This window comes from Acomys minous (assembly GCF_964271855.1).
Source record: "Acomys minous genome assembly, chromosome: 5".
In the NCBI taxonomy this organism is placed as follows: Eukaryota; Metazoa; Chordata; class Mammalia; order Rodentia; family Muridae; genus Acomys; species Acomys minous.
Window position 1 is genome coordinate 104,815,850 of NC_140494.1, and position 22,592 is coordinate 104,838,441.

Here is a 22,592-nt window from a genome sequence, read left to right on the forward strand (position 1 = left end):
GATGAGCAAAATCACCCAGACTCATTTTAACATAAGCCTTAATGCCTGGAGAGAAAAAAGTGACACTTTAGTGGAGACCAACAAATAGGAGCTGTAGTCACAAGTCCAACGCTGAGTGTGGACAGTGTGTGGAGGGCTGCTAGTCACAGATGCCAGAAGTCACCTAAGAAACGGCCCTGAAGTCAGCAGGGATGCTTCTGAGGGAACAAAGGCAGAGGAGAGAGCCTGCTGGTTTGAGCCAGCCTAGGAAAGCTCGCTTGGGCTCTGGATTCCTCTCTCTTGCAAGCAAGGTGTGGGAGACCAAGAACCAAACCTTCTCATCACTGGCCTCCAGTGTCTGGTCCCTGGCTGCCACCACAACCTCCTCATCCTCACTCCCAGCACAGCCCACATCCTGTGGCGTAACCACCGGTGCTTCAGGCAGCTGCCTCCAGGGCAGGAGGGACCTGCGCAGTGAGGCTTTTCTTCATGTCTCTGGGTTCTGCTCAGCAGCGTTTCCTGGCAGCTGGTAGAAAGCAGCATCTCAGCCCCAACTCCCTTTGCACTCTCTTTTCTTGTATTTCCACCTGCCTTTTAGGTCCCTTGCCTGTCTCATTCATTTTATGGATCGACCACTCCACACCAGGGACCCATCCATCACTGTCTGTGCCTTCGATGATTTGGTGCGTGTGGGGGGGCTGTTATTGCCCACCTCCTCTAACAGGCAAGCACTGCATTGAGTTCCTGGGGGGAATCTGAATTGCCTTAGGATTCAGGCTGCTTCTGAGGACCTTCCAGGAAAAAAGGGACAGCATTTTTTCTCGAGACAATACATTTTATTGCTTTTGCATTAGCAGAGAGGAGCCTGGTCAGTTCATGAAGCTGCAGATGACTGTTCAAGGACCTAAGGTGAAACCTGGAGAGGGGCACAGGGCAGAGGCTGGGCCAGGGTCTACGAATCGGGAAGGACCTCCGCCAATGACCACGGAGTCCATCCCCAGAGAAAAGTGCAAAACACAGTTAGAAAACCATAAAGCTACAGGAAAGGGCTGGGGATCAGGGCCAATTTATTTGCAGGGAAAGGAGGGGACTGAAGGCAGTGACAACATCTCTGTAGAAGGGAGGAATTGGCAAGGAATGAGCTGAAAAAAGTATCCCAACAAGACGGCTGGCCAAAGATCTGATCAGCAGGCATGTTTCAAAGGATGCTGAGTCATCAATGTCCTAGTACTGGCTACTAGCAGAGGAGGTGGGAGAAGAAGCCAGAGGAAGGGTTCCAGGCTGTGCGTTCACCAGGAGGCTGAAAAGCAAGGCTGTGGAGTCCGCAATTTGTCCAGAGAACAAGGAATAGCAGGGTGCTCAGCGAGCTGGATCTGGGTCCACGGAGATCAGCGTCCCTCCTGTTCGTCAGACTGCTCTCTGATTCAGGCCAGAATACAGGTCCCGTTGGCCTTTGCGGATGGGCTGAGGGTGAAACCGAAAGGTGGTTAGGAGGGTGGGAGGAAGGAGATATGAAGGCAGAAAGGCGCTGGGGTCTTGGAGCCCCTTGGCATGGACTTGAGCCAGCCATCCTTCTCAGGAAGCCTGACCGGGTGTGTGTGTGGGGGGGGGGGTGGGGGGGCGTGGGAGGGGGCAGGGAAGGAGAGGAAGAGGAAGGAGCTAAGACCCTGAGATCTCTCTGCCCAGAGCTTGGGGATAGACTCTGCCTATTGCAGAGTGCTGCAGGCACTTGAGGAAGCCCCACTGCATTGGTTGGTCAGTGTTGGTCCTCGGGGTTGTTTAGGGTAGAAGGAGAGGGAAGGTCTTGAGGGAGACTGCAAAGACTCCCCTCTAGGACTTTTGTCAAGGTTCACTGGAGTTACTGAGCGGTCAGGAAGTACCCTTGGTGCTCTCTTTTTATCCATTCAATTTATCCAGCGTGATAGAGACAACCTTTAATAATTGCTGGTACACAGTCACAGTGAGGGAAGTCCTGGTGCCGGGCATTAAGTCTCCAATTGCCAAGTCAAACGACAGCCTGGAGGGAGAGGGGCTGTGATGCCTGACGGCACGCATGTGCACGTGCTTCTGTGAGGGTGCGTGATGGAGGGAAACTGTTAATTTATTAAATTATTAATCACACACTGCCCTGCTGTAACGACTGGCTCTCTGTACTGGGGCACAGTGGTGAAAAGCCACTCTTTGCCTTATCTATCTGGTTAACGTTTGCATATCTGGGAAGAGAAAGAGGCATGTCTCTCTTCCTCCAGTCCCCTGCCTCTACACGGTTGTGGAAGCCAAACAGCCTTTGAGATGGTCCTGTCAGAACACGAAGAAGGCAGAGAAGCCACGCACATGGGGAGCCTGTCCTGGGAGCCCTGCGTGAGCGGCTTAAAGTGTCTGGCAGATCAGATGGATTGGCCCAGCTGGTCTATCTCGAAGGAGCCCCCCTCCAACTTCCCGACCACCATATCCTGTTACCTCATAGTCTGGGTTGGGAACAGGTGGCGGCCGCTCCTTGTTTTGCCCTGCAGAGGACAGGAAGGGGGGGGGGGAGTATTGTTTTCATGATAAACGCGTCCTGAAGTGAAGATGGCGGCTAGGAGACGCAACCTAGAGGAGGTCAATCTTCTGTTCTTTCTTCTAATCTCCTTTCCCCACCCAGCTACCCTTCCTTTTCTTTCCTTCACCCCATTCCCATAGCCTCCCACACTGTTATCATCACTGCTCCGGATGGAGAGGAAGAGGAAGGAGCTAGGACCCTGAGATCTCTCTGCCCAGAGCTTGGGGATAGACTCTGCCTATTGCAGAGTGCTGCAGGCACTTGATGAAGCCCCACTGCATTGGTTGGTCAGTGTTGGTCCTCGGGGTTGTTTTTTTTGTTTTTTGTTTTTTGTTTTTTAATTTATTTATTATGTATATAGTATGCATCAGGTCACATTATAGATGGTTATGAGCCACCATGTGGTTGCTGGGAATTGAACTCAGGACCTCTGGAAGAGCAGTCAGTGCTCTTAACCTCTGAGCCATCTCTCCAGCCCCGGTCCTCGGGGTTGTTTAGGATAGAAGGAGAGGGACGGTCTTGAGTGAGAGGCCCTCTGTAGGGCTCTTGGCATTACAAAGAACATGCTAGAGAAGCTGTAGAGAACCCACTGTAGACTTGCTGCCCATCCTGGCCCAGGCTAGATATCCCCTGACCCAGGCTCTACGGTTTTTACCTTTGGGCCTGCCACCAGCAGCGGCTCCTCGAGTCACAGGCTTGGCCTTGGCCTTCCTGTTCTTGCTCCAGTAATAAACTACCATCAGCAAGCCCAGGGTGATGCAGACGTCAGCGATGATGATGATGGCCACTGTTGTCAGGTCCACCTCCACACAGTTATCACACACTGCAGGGCACATGGGGTGAGGGGAGGAGAGGGATGACCCAAGGAAAACACCAGGCCGTGGGAGAAGAGGAAGAAAGAAATGCAGACCAACCTTCCTTTGACACCTACATGGCGGCCAGCACCAGAGCCCTGCCCTACGATGGCGTCCAGGATGACAATAAAAAGCAACGTGGGTGATTGTGAGTAGAGGCGCTGGAGGCTCAGCTCCATCACTCACTACTTGTGGGGATTTTCGGTCCACATAGCCTACGTTTTCTCCTCAAGGGAATTAAAAACGTGCTTAATCTATGCGGCTGATGAGGAGATGGCAGGAAAGGATCCCATGGTGTGGGCCTTGTGAGTGGAGTTCAGTGGTATAGGGCTTGCCTAGTGTGCCCCCAGGCCCTTGCATAGCTGAGGTGTGTGCAGTTACAAATGTAGTACTTAGCTTGGTGGTGGTGGTGGTATACATCTTTTATCCCAGCACTCCAGAGGCAGAGGCAGGCAGATCTCTGAGAGTCTGAGGCCAGCCTGGTCTACAGAGTGAGTCCCGGGACAACTGGAAGTCCCCGCTGCCCCCCGGCAAAAAAAAAAGCAACAAATACTCAAAACCAGAACCAATCCCCCCCAAAAAAAACCCCAAAATAAAAACAAAAACAAAACCGCAAAGACAAATACAGTACTTGATAAATGCAGCTGTTATTGCCTATTGTGATGCCTAGGTTTTAGGTAGTGGTGTTGAGTCTTTCTGCAAGTCCTTCCAATGAAGCGTGTCTCTGAATAAGTGATCACATAAACTCATGCTGGTAAACCTTGATCCCAGGTATGTCACAAGGCAAGTGACCAAAGCCTGAGGGGTGGGGGTGGGGAAAGTTGCTGTTTTATACCTGGTACCAACAGAAGTTACCCAGACAACTCCAGGCCACTGTTTAATTTATTTTTCAGAAAATACTGATACTGTGTGGCCCCAGCGGGGCTGAGGTGGCGTGCGGGAGGAGCTTTTGAGAAGATAGGCACTGTGGCTTGGCTTGGGGGATTTTTGACAAGGCTGCTTAGGGAGGAGCCCGAATTACCTCTGGCTTTGAGGTAGAGGAATTTGTTCTTCTGGCCGGTGTCTGAGTAGCAGACGTAGTAGCCATTGTCCTCCACTTCAGAAAAGTCCTTTATCAGCAGGTGCCTGTCATTCTCCTCAGCCAGTACTCTGTCATTTTTTTCCCATTTTATGTTGTCATCAGTCTCTAGAGGGCACGTCAGCTCTACCGTGGTCCCTGAGATGGACACTTCGTATTCTGAGGAAAAGGAGAAAAGGAAAGGAAGTTGGAGGGGGAAATCCAGGAAATTTTTACCGATGACACGTGAGTGCTGCAAGGAGGAACACGATCCAGGAAATTACTTATCACTGGGCATTGAGGTTTGCTTGGCAGAGGGAGGTGTACTGACTAGAGAGATTAGGAGAGGGGCCGTGTGTATAGGAGGAGGGGCAGAGAGCCCTCAGGAAGGTGGCTTTAGAGTAGAGCATAGGGCGACGGGAAGGGGAGGGTGGAAGTAAAGAAAAGCCCACAGACACTCTTATATAAATCTTTCTAAGATAGATGTTGGGAACACAACAGGAGGCTCTGAGTTCTTGAGGGGCTGCTCGCTCTCAATCCGCTTCCTCCCCTCCACCCATTAGTCTATGTCTTCTGACAGGGTGTAAAGAAAACATTGTAAACTCACGTTTCTGTGCCTCGTTATCTGTAAATGGAAAAAAAAAAAAGGGAAAGAACAGTAAGGAAATAATCTTGGTTTAAACTTCAATTTGAGGGAAACATTTTCCAGAGGGAGTAGATACCAACACCCCAAGAACTGTAAGGCTCAGAGGCGAGGTCTGGGCTCAGCCCCCAAGATAAGCTTACAGAGAATTCCGAGATTTCAAATTTAAAAACACAGGGGCATGTGCTCAGAAGCCAGAACTACAGAAACTAAAGTGTTACATAAGACAGAAAGCTCTAGGGTGGTACTCCCGACTCAGCCAGAAGCATCTTCCAGATAGCTGTCACGTGACCTCCGTGCATTTGAATCACCGAGGCCTGTGTATTTCTCATAATTTCTTCTTGTTTCGAGACAAGGTCTCATGTAGTCAAGGCTGGTCTCAAATTTCTTATGAAGCTGAGGGTGATCCTTCAACTTCTGATCCTCCTGCCTCTAAATCCTGAGCTCTAGGATTCTGGGTGCACACCACCATACCCAGTTAGTGTGCTGATGGCAATCAAACCCAGGGCTTCACGTACGTCAGGCAGGCACTCCGCCGACTGAGCCGCATCCTTAGCCTCTGATTTTTTCCCCCTTAAAGCTAATGAAGCTGCTTGTAATGACTTATTCCAAATACGCCACTCTGCCGGGCGTGGTGGCGCACGCCTTTAATTTCAGCACTCAGGAGGCAGTGGCAGGAGGATCTCTGTGAGTTCAAGGCTAGCCTGGTCTACAAAGAGAGTTCCAGGACAGCCAGGGCTATTATACAGAGAAACCCTGCCTCGAAAACCAAACAAAATACACTCCTCTATACTGCCTCTGAGTGACCTGAGATACTTTTTAGGTGCACAGTTTAAGAGAATGGCACTTCCTTTAAGAATGGCTTGAAGTTGTGCTATCTCTGACTATAGTGAACTCTCCACTATTTGATTGGAGGGAGGAGCCACAGGGGTAGGCAATAGAAGTCGCTCATAAAACCCACACTCCCTGTAACGGGCGTTGTTGTTGAGGTGGGCTGGTGGGCTGCCTGGGAGACTTAGGGCTGGATCCTGGTCACTATTGGAATGTGCCAGAGCCCTGATATGACAGGATCTGAGCTGGAAGAGAGAAAATGGTGGTGGGTGGCTCAGATGCAGCGTGTTCCAGGGGAAAGAGCCAGAGACTAGGCTGTGTGAGCAGGAACAAGTCCTGAACCTCCTCACGCCTTGGTTTGTTTTTTTTCTTTCTAAAAGTCTTTATTATTTAAGACAGAGTCTTGCTAAGTCGCCTGCTCTGGCCTCACAGTCAACCTTCCTGCCCCAGCCTCTCAAGTGCTGGGATTACAGGTGTGCACCATGGCTCCCGGCCTCAAGAGATAAAATGACCCCCTCAGAGGTACTTGAGAGGATCAGAGGAGTCCTGAAGGTGAAAGTGGGCACGCATAGCAGATGCCCACGAAAATGCTGCTTTCTTCCCTCCCTTCCTTCCTGGGATCCTGCTACCATGGAAAACAGCTGAGCTCCAACCCAGCTGCTCAACAGCCACCTGGCTGGGGCTTTACACACGCTGATGCTCCCAACCAGCCACCAGCTGGGTGTTGGATACAATGACTATAGAAGATTACTTTGACCCCTTTCACCACTGATGTTTCCTGGAAAGTCTATGTGATTCAGAAACCAGAAATAAGATAAAGTTAAAAAGTAAGCACACATCATGTTGTGTTTAGGAGGTTTGTTTGAAAGCATGGGGGAAAGAAAACGGTTTACAATTTTATCGGTCCACATTCAATGTTAGAGTGTTGGTTTACACATTCTCCTACAGGGGCAGAATGTCCATGCTTAAACACAAATGTGTTCAAGAAGAGTTCGTGCACATCCATTTTTACATACACCTGTGGCATTTCACAGCGGTTAAGAAATTGAACTTCCTGGGCTGGCGAGATGGCTCAGAGGTTAAGAACACTGACTGCTTTTCCAGAGGTCCTGAGTTCAATTCCCAGCAACCACATGGTAGCTCAAAACCATCTATAATGAGATCTAATGCCCTCTTCTGGCCTGAGGGTGTACATGCAGACAGAGCACTGTATTCATAATAATAAATAAATCTTTTTTTAAAAAAATCTGTGTTTGAAAAAAAAGAATAAATTGAGAGTCCTATAAAATTGTTTATCCCTCATTGATTGGACTATTTATTTATTTCTAAGCCTTTCCTTCCTTATTTAGGGCAATAGCTAGCAACATTTATTCTTTTATTCAATTACTAATCAGGTCTGACTGTGCTTAGCCTCCAAGATATATATGTACGTACATATGTGTGTGTGTGTGTGTGTGTGTGTGTGTGTGTGTGTGTGTATGTGTGTGTGTGTGTGTGTGTGACACACCCTGAGTCAGAGTCTCACTGTGCAGCCTGGCTGACCTGAAACTTGCTATGTAGACCTAGCTGGCCTCCAGCTCACAGAGTTCCATCTACCCCAGCCTCTGCCTCCAGAGTGCTAGGATTAAAGGCATGCACCACCACACTAATTTAATCTCTTTTTAAAAAGATTTAAAAGAGGAGCTGGAGCAATGGCTCAGCAGTTAAGATCACTGACTGCTTTTCTAGAAGACCCAGCACCCACGTGGCAGTTCGCAACTGTCTATAACACCAAGATCTGACTTCCCTCACACAGGCATACATGCAGGCAAAACACTAATGCACATAAAATAAAAATAAATAGATTATTAAAACTATTTAAAAGAAACTTTATGTGTATGTTTGCTCGGTAGTATCTATCTATATCTATATCTATATCTATATCTATCTATCTATCTATCTATCTATCTATCTATCTATCTATGGGTGCTCGCAGAGGCCAGAAGAGGAAACCCAATCAGGATTTAGACATGGCAGTCAAGTCTCAGGCTTAGACTTGTCCCCTCTGCCTCAACTATCCTTTGTCCCTAAAGTGCAACCTTTAACATTTAACTCAAGAACCACGTGTGGCCTGGCTCAGCTACGCTTTGTAGACTTTGCCGTTCTTTTCATACTTACTTCATTTGTTTCCCCTCTGCGCCTACCCACTGCCTGCAGTGCACTGTAGCACCACATATCTGTGTCTCTTACAGGATAGTTGGCTTCTTGAGAACTAGCAAAATGCTAATATTCTGTTCATTTATTCACTTGTATGCTTTATAGAGCATCCACCTTGGGCCAGACACCAAGGACAGGCAAATGAAACACTTGGCCTTCAAGGAAACAATCAGAGGGTCTGACACCGCCCCTTCCCCCCCCCCCCCCCCCCGGCCCAGCTGTGTGCTTCTCCTTAACAGTATGCTCAGGGAATCATACCTGCAAAGCTCTAACCAGACACGGAAGCTAGCAACACAACCAGAAACATCTCAGACAGATGACCCTAGCCTCCCTCTACTAGCTCTGGTTCCCACTGTTACTGCTGTGACTGTCCTCTGATTAGCTTGTTCCACATCTGAGAGGGATCTGCACGGAGTGAATCCTCTTACCCAAGTCCTCGGTATCTGAAAGGGAAGCAGTTAGAAGCTGTTAGTAATAGTCTTATTACAGACTAAGACCCATCCTGCTCCCGTGTGTCAGGACCCTTCCCTCAATCTTAAGAGCATAACAGGTTTTGAAGTTTCCTTGGCTGTATATGACAAGCTGCTTGGCGTCTTACATTCTACATTCTTTTTGTCTGTTCCATTTTTGAGACAGGGTTTCTCTGTGTAGCCTTGGCTGTCCTGGACTCGCTTTGTAGACCAGGCTGGCCTCGAACTCACAGCCATCTGCCTGCCTCTGCCTCCCGAGTGCTGGGATGAAAGGCTTGCGCCACCACCGCCCGGCTCACACTCTACATTCTATAGCTGCTGGATATGTACCAAATGGCTGCCATGGACACAGTGCAGGGGAAGGAGCCGGGCACAGTTTTTACTTTTGAACACAATGGTGATGATGATGATGCTTCTTTTGGAGGTGCTGACTAAACAGAGGGGCTTCCAGGTTTGGGATAACCTGAGAAAGTAAAACTCAAGCTGGCGCACACGTAGATACCCACATTCAGACTATGAGAATATGTGGTTACAAATGTGTAGCCAACGCCACCCCAAAGCTTAACCAGGGTCACCCTATGCACGCATTCTGGCAAATCTCACATTCTCTACCAACCTCATATCAAACAGGAAAAGCAGAAAAATGGAAACCATCGATACTTTCAACTTTTTGTGTATATGTTAGTGTTCCTGTGTGTGTGTGTGTGTGTGTGTGTGTGTGTGTGTGTGTGTGTGTAGAGGTAGACATTGGGTGTCTTCTACAATAGTTTTCCATCTACTGCATTGGAGACAAGGTGTCTTGCTCAGTCTGGAGCTTGATGATGAATCAGCCAGACCTACTGGCCAATAAACCCAGGGATCCTCCTGTCTCGGCCTTCCCAGTTCTTGGATTGTGCCTGACTTTTCATATGGGTTCTTGTCAGACAAACATTTCACCAACTGAGTCGCCTTCCCAGCTCTTCTTTAAACATTTTAACTTGTTCGGACACATTGTTTTCTGCAGTCTCTTGGTTCTCTAAACTGGGGTACATCTATGAAGCAAAGAAGAAGGAGAAAAATCTCCCTCACAGTTGTCTGTGGAACCTCTAAGGGAAGCCATGACAAAACTGCACTGCAGATACAGTCAGTTCTGAGGAATGCATTCTTAAGTGATTTGGTCATTGAATGCATGTCATGGCATACATGTACCCAAACCTAGATGGCAAAGCCCACTGCTCACCTAGACTATATAGTGTAGTGTGTGTGTGCCCACTGCTCACCTAGACTATATAGTGTAGAGGGCTGTGCCCACTGCTCACCTAGACTATATAGTGTAGAGGGCTGTGCCCACTGCTCACTTAGACTATATAGTGTAGAGGGCTGTGCCCACTGCTCACCTAGACTATATAGTGTAGAGGGCTGTGCCCACTGCTCACCTAGACTATATAGTGTAGAGGGCTGTGCCCACTGCTCACCTAGACTATATAGTGTAGAGGGCTGTGTCCACTGCTCGCCTAGACTATATAGTGTAGAGGGCTGTGTCCACTGCTCACCTAGACTATATAGTGTAGAGGGCTGTGCCCACTGCTCACCTAGACTATATAGTGTAGAGGGCTGTGCCCACTGCTCACCTAGACTATATAGTGTAGAGGGCTGTGCCCACTGCTCACCTAGACTATATAGTGTAGAGGGCTGTGCCCACTGCTCACCTAGACTATATAGTGTAGAGGGCTGTGCCCACTGCTCACCTAGACTTTATAGTGTAGAGGGCTGTGCCCACTGCTCACCTAGACTATATAGTGTATAGGGCTGTGTCCACTGCTCACTTAGACTATATAGTATAGAGGGCTGTGTCCAGCATACAGACTTCACAGCATGTAATTATACTGAACAGGCAATCTCAACACAATGGTAAGTACCTGTGTACGTGCACACAGAAAAGATACAGTGAAATACCAGGTGATGTGCGCTTTCCTGTTCCATTACGGCCGTATGGGACAGCTGTTGTATATATCATCTATCAGTTACAGACAGGAGCATTGTTATTTAGTGTGACTGCTGAATCAAGAATATTGGCATGACTTTCATAGCAAAGAAAAGAATCATCTCTTACCTTCCTGATAAGTGCCAACTGGAAAACAAACGATAGAGATATGAATTAGTTAATGCTATCACTGCCCGAAATTCCAAACAAAAAGAGTTGTGTTCCTGCCTGTCTGCTTATAGCTGGCATCTAAAACACTTCCGCCCACCACCAGATAACAGTTGTTTCTCTACCACAGTAAAGGACGTTGACTGCCGGGTATCAGGCAGGGTTCCCAGCTAATTCAGGAGGAAGCTGAAGAAGGAAACATCTAGCTTTGAACATGAATGCATGGTGCTTAACAAGTAGGAGCTAAGCAATTTGAGGCTCCTGTCTGGTTGGCTCAAGAAAGAGCAAATGAGCTTTGTAGCAGACCCACCATTTTGAAAACTGCTCTCTGGCTTCAGAAGAAAAACCAAGCCCTTGGTGGGTAGAGGTGCTAGGATTCTTTCTTGTTCTGTCTCTGGTGGCCTGAGAGCTCAAGTTTTCCATTTGCTTTCTGCTTGAGAAAGAGGTGGGAATATTTGAAACCCCAACTACTCATCGATTAGAGGTGTACATTCGGGCTCTCCTAGGTGCCCCCACTCCATACTGATGTGGGTCTGTAACTGTGACCAGTTTCTCCTGCACTGCCTGAGCGTTTTGTTTATGAACAGCCTCCACACAGGGTGAGGCGTTCTCCTATCCCCGGGCAGACAAGGCACATTTCTACAATGCTTAGGTCTTTTGTTGTTGTTGTTTTCTGTTTTTTTTTTCCCAAGATAGGGTTTGTCTGTGTAGCCTTGACTGTCCTGGACTCACTTTGTAGACCAGGCTAGCCTTGAATTCACAGTGATCTATCTACCTCTGCCTTCCAGGATGCTGGGATTAAAGGCGTGCACCACCATGCCCGGCCCCAGTGCTTAGGTCTTTAATATTCTCCTCGCCTTCCCCGTTCCTCTTTATCCTTTCCTTTATTATAATTGTTTGCCTTTGCTTATGGTGTGTATATGTATGTGGGTGCATGTGTGTTACAGCACATGTGGGAGGTCAGAGGGCACCTTGGAGGAATCGGTTCTCTCCTTTCACATGTAAGACCTGGGGATGGAACCCAGGTTGTCAGCCTTGGTGGCAGGCACCTTTACCCACTGAACCATCTCATAAGCTAGGCTCTCCTCTTTTCTTTTGTCATTTATGTATTTTCATTTGTTTATTTATCTTTTTTTTTTTTTAATTTAAGAGAGGGTACAATTTGTACCATTGACTTTTAAGAAAATGCCTTGCTGTTCCTTGCAGGAGTCATGTTCTGTCCCTTGAGACTTAGAGTGTCTTCCTTGGAGCAGCCACAGATTAATAAACCCAAGAGCTTGTTAGCAATACGGACTCTTGAAGGAGGTGAAGGCACAAGCTTGGAATCCCGGCACTCTCGGGGCTAAGGTAGAGGGACGATTGGTTTAAGACCAGCCAGCGTGGGCTGCTGTCTCATGAACCTCTGACTCTCACAAGCAGCCAGCCAACTCACCAGGCAGGCTCCACGTGAAGGGGTGTGCATGTTTAAGCTTGAGAAAACCAAGCAGGAAATGGAGTTACAACGGCTGTGGCTCTGTGAGAGAAGCTCTCTGTGGAAATACAGTGTTTTCTAGGTCTTTGACATAAAATTCTCATGAGGCGTTTGGCTCACAAAGTACGCGTAGCCCTCCTGAGCACAGGCCTTGTAGACAAACAACCTTGGTTTCCCAGATCAATTGCGGGACTTGCTGGCTGTTTGACATTGAATAATCATTCAATCCTGCAGTGACAACTTCGTCTGTTAAGACAGAGGCTGTACTAACTTTCTTCCAGGGAAGAAGTAAGAATCAAATTGTTTAACCCATGTAAAGCCTTTTCTTTATGCAATACACACACTTAGCAAACGGTGTGCATACACACACACTTTCTCATAGGTGTGATCTCAGCTATTTATCAGCTTATAACCTACCTTCCTTCAGGAAAAGGACTAAATTAGTTGGAATCTCTTGGTCACTTTCAAAAGTCTGGAAATTACAAAGTATTTGTCTCAAACATACTAATCTGGGACAGGCTTGGGTCTAGCTATACCGTCTCCCCCAAGCCAAGGAAGGCGCCCTTCTTGCTCATTCCCTTTGTGTCAGGTCTCAGTGCTGCTAAGCTTACTGACAGACGGGTTCCTTCCCAATGACAGACAAACCTGTCTTTCAGTTGATGTAATCAACCCAACCGGTTTCCTTTGCCTGTCTCCCGGCACCTGGGCCAGTCCCTTGTCCCTAACGGCATTACCAACAGTTCCTTGAATCTTCCACTCAGCGAGGCACCAGCTGCACCAGGCAAGGCTGTGAGCCCTGCAATGGCCTGGAAAAACATCATTCTTTTTTCTCCGCTGCCCTCCCCAACCTACTCACCTGCTAGGAGGCCCAGGCCCAGAACTCCCCAGAAAGCGTTCCACTGCATTTTTTCAGAGTGCTTTCTCTGCTAAGATGGCGGACACAGCCAGCTCATTACTTCTGAAAAGAAAACCAGATGACGTTTTCAACATACTGGCTGCATATAAAAGACTCTGGATCACCATTTGCAATAATCGGATGAAGTGCGTGCGTGCGTGTGGTGTGTGTGTGTGTGTGTGTGTGTGTGTGTGTGTGTGTGTGTGTGTGTTGCAATTTACAAGAAGAGACTTACCATTTCTGAAGAAAGTACCAGAAACAGGCAGGGGAGGCAGGTGTCTGAACCCCACACAGGAAGTGTAGAGGGGCCTCTGGGCCCGCCTACTCCACGTCACTTGGAAATATTCAAAAAGCCTCCGCGTTGGTTAACTGAGGAAATCTGGGCCTTGCAGCCTTCCCATAAGGATGAGCAAAGGGACTCTGACAAGCCCTGAGAGTGCTGTGCAAAACACCTACCTGTGTCCCGTGCAAAGCACCTCCACATCAAGGGCGCCTTCCTTAGGCGTAACCCTTAAGGCAGCGGCCATTAAAACCCTCATTAAAATCCCACTGAACCCCCTGTGGCAGGAAGACATTGAAACACTCAGTGTGTCTTTGATGGTGCCCTTGGCTTTGAGCTGCAGGACGGAGTCATGAGATAGGATTTTGGTATGTAGCTCATCTTGGCCTTTCATTGCACATGCTATGCAGATGCTGAACCCTGACACCTCCCAGTTCTCCCTCTATGTCCTGACACTGTGCTAAGGGCTGTGCCCACATACCCACTAGGGTAGCTGTTACCATTAGTATTTACAATCTAGCAAAAAGCACTTTCTAGGTTATCAGCAATCGTCTTTGTCTTTGAAAAAAAGCTTTTATTGACTTTGTTCTTTAATAATTTCATTCATGTATAACATGCCTTGGTTAGTAATTTTTCTTTCTCAACAAGTCTTCCTACATTTATTTTATATTAAAAATTTTATATTATTCATTCATTCATTCATTCATTGTATATGTATGGGAATGTATATTCCACAGCGTGTGTGTGTGTAAGTCAGAGGGCAACTTGAGCGATTCTTTCCAACATGTGAGTCCCAGGTTTCAACTCAGGTCTTTAGGTTTTTACCACAAACAACTTTATCTGCTGAGGTGTCTCTCTGGCTCTGTGTGCGCATAGGCGTGCACACACACACACACACACACACACACACACACGTATGTATAGTGAGTTTAATGAAGATCATCTGTGTGACAGTAGGTTTGGAACTATCCCCGGGAGCCTGATGAGTTCCTCAGTGGGCACAGAACTGAAGAAAATGACTGCTTTTCTTCCACAATCCATCAGCAGCCCGTAGTTCAGCGGGAAGGCTTAGTGCCCCATAAGCCCCGCCCCAATCTGTGATTGACTGTTGTTAGGCCCAGTTGCGTGTAGATGCATTGCTGGCAGCCACAGCTCTGACTACATGGGCTGTGCCAGGCCCAGAAGACGGCGTTTCACAGCTCTTCTCTCTATTTTCCTACTATTACACTCTTTTTGCTCTCCCTACTCCTGGATAAGTGATGGTATCAGATTCTTTTTTTTTTTTTTTTTTTTTTTTTTTTTTTTTTTTTTTTTTAGACAGGGTCTCTCTGTGTAACCTTGGCTGTCCTGGATTCACTTTGTAGACCGGGCCAGCCTCGAAGTCACAGCCACCCACCTGCCTCGGCCTCCAGAGTGCTGGGATTAAAGGCGTGCGCCACCACGCCCGACCGGTATCAAATTCTTTAAAGCTTCTTTTCATGTGTGTGTGTAGTTTGAGTGTATGCACATGTGTGTGGGTGCCTGTGGGAGCCAGAGGTTGATCTTGAGTTCTCTTTCTCACTCCTTCTCTACCTTACTTTTGAGTCAGGATGCCCACCCCGCCTTGCTATCTCACTCTCTGGCTCCCACTCTCTCCCCCTATTAAAAAAAAAAAAAGACTACCTTTTACTTATTCTCTGATAATTTCATACATGTATACAATGCACCTTGATCATATCCACCCCAATTTCTCCCTTATAGTCCCCTCAGACACCCAATACATCTCTACCCCCATTTTTCGTGGCCCTGTAACCCACGGAGTCCCGTTGCTGCTGCCTGCTGGAATGCTGCCTGCTCCTGTTGCTGGGTTCAGCATCCTTAGCGGCAGTGAGCTCCTGAGCACAAAGGCCATGCCACATGCGTCCAGAGCCGGCCTTTCACAGCGCTCCTCCCCCCCTGCTGGCTCTTACAGCCTTTCAGACCTCTCTTCCTCAACGTTCTCTGGGTCCTAGGGGACTGAACTTACTTCATGAGGCTTGGTGGCAAGTTCCTTTTCCCACTGAGCCATCTCACCAACGTGATTCTTGGGGATTTTTCAGATGGAAAAGGTTTGATTGCGGAAGTGATACGACACTGCTTCTTGGACCTGTTGGCTGAGATCAAGTGTGCAAGTAATACGTGTGCACCGTAAAAACAAGGAAGCGCACAGGAGGCCCATGTAACAAGAACGCCACCCCCCACTCATCCTACCCCTCCCCACCTTTCCTCAAGGGGCAGAACCACGTGAACAGACCCCCTCCCGCTGAGTTTATCTTTACATCTCAGAATGTGCACCGCCACCCTTAGAGTTCTCTGGGAAATGAACCTTGAGGTGGGGATCTGTGTGCAGGTGGCTCACGGGAATGCAGAACACCTGCAAGAGAGGGAGGAAGGGAAGCCATATGGCAGACAGAGAAGGTCAGCTTCAGAGAAGCAGCAGCTCAGATAGCGCCTCGGTGTTCTCCCTGTGATGAGCGCAGTGTTTTCTTCAATTACGGCAAAGGGCACATTACCAGGTAGTTGGATATAAGCTGCTCCTGGGAGTGGGTGTGCACTTGGGTGAAGCAGCAGGTCCTCCCGAGGATGGTACCTATGGCCTGGCTGTTTGTGACTCTCAGGGGACACCAATCCTATCAGCTGGGGGGTGTGAGGGGTCCTAGATGGTGTCACGCAGGTCCATGCAGTTCACAGCTGCACTGCTCCATCTGCCTGCTTCACCGCATCCTCAAGAAGCCCTTTCAGGATCTTCTTATTTTTATTTTTTTATTTTATGTATGAGTGCTGTATCTGACGTACACCTGCAGGCCAGAAGGGGGCATCAGATCCCGGTAAAGATGGTTGTGAGCCACCATGTGGTTGCTGGGAATTGAACTCAGGACCTCTGGAAGAATAGTGAGTGTTCTTAACCTCTGAGCCATTTCTCTAGCCACTACCCCTTTCAGAATCTTGATTCTTTCCTTCCTTCCTCCTTTCTTTCCTTCCTTTCTTCCTTCCTTTCCAAGACAGTATTTCTTTCTTCCCGTGTAGCCTTGGCTGTCATAGTCTTGCTTTGTAGACCAGGTTGGCCTTGAACTCACAGAAATCCACCTGCCTATGCTTTCCTGAGTGCTGGGACTACAGGTGTGCCCTTACACACTCCACTTCCTTTCTTTAAAAAAAAAGATCTATTTTATGTGTATGAGTATGTTGCCAGCAGGCATGTAAGCGCACCATGTGTGTGCAGGACCTGAGGAAGCCAGAACGGGGCATCAGATTCTTGAAACTGGAGTTAAAGGCTGTTGTTAGCATCATGTGGGTGCTAGGAACTGAACTTAGATGCTCTGTATGAGCATCGAGTGCTCTTAACCTGAGGCACCTCTTTAACCAGAAGTTTTCTCTAAAAAATTTATTTTGTCTTTGAAATTTTCAAACATATACATAATGTGTTTTGATTTTGTCTAACCTACTGCCTCCTCGAAGTCCTCCTGGGCCCACCAACCTGCTTAGGACTTCATGTCCTCTTGTTGTTGTTGTTGTTGTTGTTGTTGTTGTTGTTGTTGTTGTTATTCCTCTGAGTCCATTAAGTCCTAATCACGTGCATATGAGAATAAATGTTCAGGAGTGTAGGTGTGAGTGAATGTATGTAGCTCTGGCTAGCGCAGAAGTAACTTCCTAGACCAAGTCCAAGTTGGCCTTGAACTTGAGGTGATCCTCCTGCCTCTGCCTTCAGAGTCCAGGTATCATAGGCAGATGTCACCATGCCTAGCTTCTCTGAAATTCAACCTGTACGTTAAGGATGCAGGACTGAGCTCAGTTGGCCCTCTGGCTGCAGAGGAGGAAGGCCTCCACGTGCCGCCGCCGCTGAGAAGGTGGCCCCCGAGTCTCACACCTTCTTCTAACTGGTGATAAATTAACCTGAACCTGTCATTCTCCCTCTCTCCTTCTCCTCTTCCTCCTTTGGAGTTTTCAGTCCTCTGCTTTTCCATTTAAGTTTAGAATAATCAAATTCTACTAATGGGAAAAAAACCACTGAAATTTATTATCTGAAAATGTTATTAGTACACTATTACAGTGAGTCTGGCCACCAACTTGGTAAAAAATAGACAAGTTGTGAATACTGCGTCTTCTGCTTCACGAACACACTATTTAGAACCTTCATTTATTTAGGATATCTTTCATGCCTTTCAAAGGTTTTTATAGCCTTTTGTGTAGATATTTTCCATCCTTTTAGTTAGAACCAGGTTAGATTATATGTTTTATTAGATTTGTCTGTCTTTTATCTACCATGTATGTATGTATGTATGTATGTATGTATGTATGTATGTATCTATATATCTATCTCTATCAATCATCTATCTATGTATCTATCTATCTACCATGTTTATGTGTGTTGGTGCATGTGTGCCACTTTGAATGTATAGGAGCCAGCAGACAATTTCTGAAGTCAGTTCTCTCCTTCCACCACATAGGTCCCCAGAACTGAACTTAGGTTGTTGAGCTTGGCGGCAAGTTCCTTCCCCTGATGAGCCGCCTCATTGGCCCCATACTATGTTTTTAATGTTATCATAAGTGATGCTTAAAATGTTTATTTTCTGCTTGATACAAGCATGTAGAAGGATGCTGAAACAGGGTGCACTAAAATGTGGTGCTGTCTGATTAGGGTAACCACAGGAGAAAACCTGAGCAGCTTTGGAAAGCCCGGAAGGTAAAGGAAGCAATTGCTATTTGTGTCCCAGGCAGATGTAGGTCAGGGCTTTTTAAAGCAGCTCAAACAAGGTTTTACAGATCTATGGGCTGGAAAGGCTGGACTTGTGGGACTGGGCAGAGATAGACTTCCAGCTCCCTGGGTCCGTGTGGGGTCCTTGCCTTTGCTTCTTCGGGAGCTGGGCCCAGTATAGTACTATGTTTCACGGCAGGCCATCCATGGAGGGGAGGCTGCAGGACTGGAGACTGGGTGATAATGGTCCGTGTGAAGTGTTGGGGCCAAGGAAAGAAGCCACATCTTTAAGGATCTCAGCTCTCCTTTCTCTTCCCCTCTTGATGCTCATTTTTCCTTATGCCCCACACATACAGCCTCATGAGGCTTGCTGGAGTAACAAATTGACACTACTTTACAACTTCACAATCATATAAAGCCAGACTTCCAAAATAAAAAAAAACCTTTATTTTATATGCTTGCTGTGGTTCTGGTTCTTTGAACAACCTCTCTCTGGTATATCGGCCTTACATCAAGTAACGTTGGTAAACCTCTGCCCCCACTCCCCCTCCCATTGTCTGGGGGAGGAATCGCAGTATCTCACTGTGGACCTCAGCAAACAGGTGTTTGTTGTTGTGTTTGGCCCCTCAGATTTCTTCTTGAGACGGTTCTTTCCTAACGTAGATGGATGATGGTCTCAAAGGTGGTCCGAGGAAACTGCCGCTGAGGTTTGGTAGCAGTGGCTCTTGATATTCAGAACGCCCCCTTGTGGTTAAACATTGAGGCTGCAGATAGGTCCTTCCAGCTAGGTCAGAAAAGTGCCCGGGAACTTTACATTTGCCTTACGCACACGCTAACAAAGCCGTACTTCCTCAAAAGACCCTGGCTTTCACTTTAAAAAAGGACGACTTCTTTCATCTGTGTATGTGTGGGGTGGGGGCTGGGGGGTGGGGGGCGGAAGAGTACTGTGAGTGCAGAGGCTTTCCGTGTTCAGCAGGGGGCGTCAGGTCACCTGGAACTGGAGTTACAGGCAGTTGTGAGCAGACTGAAGTGGGTGCTAGGAGCCAAACTCTAGACCTTTCCAAGGGATCTTCAGTGTTCTTGTTAATGAGTTATTTCTCCAGCTCCTACTGCTGCATTATAAAGCTGCTGTTTTAAGGCTCACACAACCCCCACTTGCACCTCATGGAATTTTCTCCTCCTCCTCCTTGGGTTTTAGGAGACAAGGTTTCTCTGTGTAGCCTTGGCTGTCTTGGATTCGCTTTGTAGACCAGGCTGCCCTCGAACTCACAGAGATCTGCCTCCCCGAGGGCTGGGATTACATACAGGCTTGCGCCACCGCGCCTGACAATCTCATGGAATTTTCAAGAGGATCATAGGAAGAAAGGTCCCAGAAGTAAGATCTTGCTCACTACGGTTTGGGACGGGAGCAGGGTCATTTTAACCTCTTGCCACCCACCTCATTCATACTTATTAACGTTTCTTCATCCACTTCATTCATGCTTATGAATATTTCAGCGCCCTCCTCTTTGATAAGCATGCTCCAGTAACTTTTTAGTTTTTGTTTTTGTTTGTTTGTTTGTTTTTTTACTCCCTTGCTTTGTTTTGTTACGCTAAATAATTTTCTTCTTAAACTGTGTGTGTCTCTTTGCTTTGGGAAGAGAATCACCATGGAGAAACCTTCTGGTAACAAAAGCCGTGCATATTTAGTAGAACTTGTTCTTTGCTTCTCAGTTTTGATCTTTTCCTGAGCTAGCAGGAGGCAGCGCTAGCCCCACGACAAGGAAGTAAAGAACTGGTAGTCCGCGGTGGACTGTGCTGTCAGCACTTTCGGGAGACTGTTTTGCTTTCACATCCCGTCGTGCCTCCAAATGCCCATCTGTGCACGCATACAAGATGTTCAACACATCATTTTAGCGGGGCCTTTATGTTGAGATACATATGCAGGTGGGTGTAAGTGCTCTGAGCACATTTAAGGTAAGCGAGGCCAAGCTAGCACATTCAGCGGCTCAGATATTTTAAACGTGTGTTTAGTGAGCAGTATTTTAAATTAGAGTGAGCTTCTCCGGACATAAGTTGAGAGGCGTCTGTATGTGCATTTGCACCTCTAATAAATAAACACTCCTCTGGCCGCATTCTATGCGGTTTAACATGCCATGTTTTACTTATTCGTTTACATTATATTATCATTTCTGCTGATCTATCTTTGACCTATGGGATATTTCAAAGTGTATTGTGTATTGCTGGGGTTAGCATGAGAAAAGAAATTTAATTCATTAGAACAGAATAAAGGGTTCAGAAATATACCCCAACAAAGAATCTGTTGATTTTCAGTGAGAGACTCAGGAGAGGCACGACAGCCATCCTAACAAACGGCCTTGGGGAAACTAAAGAGAAGCTGGGTGTGGTGGAGAGCACCTTTAGTCCCAGCACTTGCCTTTTTCAGAGGACCTAGATTCAGTTCCCAGTACCTACGTGGCAGCTCACAACCCTCTTGACTTCAGTTCCAAGAGATCCATTTTCTTTCTGGCTTCAGCAGGCTCCTGCTTGCGAGTGATGCACAGGCACACTTGAAGGCAAAACACTCATAGATACAAAACAAAAATAAATGAATCTTAAAAACAAAAACAAAAACAAAAACCCACTGGGCGTGGTGGCACATGCCTTTAATTCCAGCACTCGGGAGGCAGAGGCAGGCGGATCTCTGGGAGTTTGAGGCCAGTCCAGGACAGCCAGGGCTACACTTGAAATGAGTCAATGTGGAAACAAAAGTTATGAAGCTTTCAGAAGAAAACCTAAGATAACACCTCTATGAGGTTGGCGTAAGCAAAGCCACCTCAGGATACAAAAATAGTAAGATGAAAGCAAAGAGACATGAGTTAGACTCCATCGGAATTATACGCTTTAGTGTTTTGGAAGACTGAAGTGAAAAAGTAAGCCACAGAGTGGAAGAAAGGATTCATAACACACAAGTGACAAAGGACCCACGTCCTGAATATAGAACTCTTAAAACTGAATAACAGGGGCAGGGGAAGTAAGTGGCTCAGTATTTATCATAATTGCCTAAAACTGAAAAACAAACCCTCAAACACCCAACAATAGACTAAAGAATAAACGAATTGTAGAACACTCATACAACAGAAATAGCATGGGGCTGGAGAGATGGCTCAGAGGTTAGGAGCACCTGCTGCTCTTCCAGAGGTCCTGAGTTCAATTCCCAGTAACCACATGGCGGCTCACAAGTGATTTGAGGCCCTTTTCTGGCCTGCAGGCATATATGCACACAGAGCACCATACATAATAAATAAGTAAATCTTTTTTTAAAAAAGAAATAGCATGAAGCAATAAAAGGCAAGGAACCATGAATGTGCACAGCAAGAGTCAGTCTCAAAGTCTGCTCCAGGCAAAAGGAAGCCGACACAAGCGCCTGGTGCTCTGCGGTTCCTTGTAGGTGGCATTCTCAACAGTAATTGGATTTATAGCAGCGTGCGGGGGGGATTATTAGTTGCTTGGGGCTGGAGCGAGGTGGAAGACTGGTCACAAAGAGTCTCGAGGGAACTTTACGGGTCATGGGAATACCAAACATCTTAATTGTGGTTAGTATACATATTTGCCAAAATTCCAGCAGCAATATAGTTGAAATGGGTGAATTTTCTTCTATGTAAAATATACCTCACCAAAAAAAAGTATAAACATAGATAAATAAATACACAGAAAAATGACCAAAACTATCCAACAATATTGAAGTATAAGAGTTGACTAAAGAGGGGCAGGCTTCTCAGTTGTTTTGTTTTTGTTGCTGTGTTTTCATTCTGAGCTTTCACCCAATTGAATTCTTAAAGCTGTCCTTGGGCTGGAGACGTGGCTCAGGAGTTAAGACCACTTACAAGTCTCAATGAAGACCTGGGTTCAGTTCCCAGCACCCGGGTCAGACAGCTCACAGCCACTTCAAACTCCAATGGGATCTGATACCCATTTCCAGTTTTCTTGGGTGCCCACACATGGCACACATACATACACTCAGGCACACATGTACACATTAAAAAAAAAAACAAGAGCCAGGGGCTGGAGAGATGGCTCAGAGGTTAAGAGCACTGCCTGTTCTTCCAAAGGTCCTGAGTTCAATTCTCAGCAACCACATGGTGGCTCACAACCATCTATAATGAGATTTGGTGCCCTCCTCTGGCCTGCAGGGCAGAACATTGTAAACATAATAAGTAAATAAATCTCTTGCAGCGGGCCATGGTGGCGCACGCTTTTAATTCCAGCACTTGGAGGCAGATTACTGTGAGTTCGAGCCCAGCCTGGTCTAGAAAGTGAGTCCAGGACAGCCAAGGCTAACATGCAGAAACAAAACAAAACAAAACAGAACAAAAAAAAAGTCAGGTGTTGTGGTGAACGCCTTTAATTCCAGGATTTGGGAGGCAGAGGTAGACAGATCTCCATGAGTTCGAGGGCAGCTTGGTCTACATAATGAATTCCAGGCCTATCAGGGGTGCAAAGTGAGGCTCTGTCTCAACACATACACACTTACACACACACACACACAC

The 22,592-nt window shown here is 47.1% G+C and overlaps 1 protein-coding gene across 2 annotated transcripts; it reads right to left on the minus strand.

The window, feature by feature from the left end:
• Positions 1-793: 793 nt before the first annotated feature.
• Positions 794-15,374, minus strand: CD3E (CD3 epsilon subunit of T-cell receptor complex). 2 transcript variants are annotated; one of them, XM_084784285.1, is made up of 9 exons: positions 15,355-15,374; positions 13,031-13,132; positions 10,665-10,682; positions 8,531-8,545; positions 5,040-5,057; positions 4,397-4,612; positions 3,177-3,344; positions 2,440-2,486; positions 794-1,443 (listed from the first exon to the last, which is right to left on the minus strand). In XM_084784285.1, exons 2-9 carry the CDS (start codon positions 13,077-13,079, stop codon positions 1,387-1,389), a joined length of 588 nt encoding a protein of 195 aa, XP_084640411.1. In that variant the 5' UTR covers positions 13,080-13,132; positions 15,355-15,374; the 3' UTR covers positions 794-1,386. The 2 variants fall into 2 exon arrangements, with proteins under 2 accessions (XP_084640411.1, XP_084640410.1); XM_084784284.1 differs by lacking the exon at positions 15,355-15,374 and adding an exon at positions 13,305-13,373.
• Between the last annotated feature and the right edge of the window lie 7,218 nt (positions 15,375-22,592).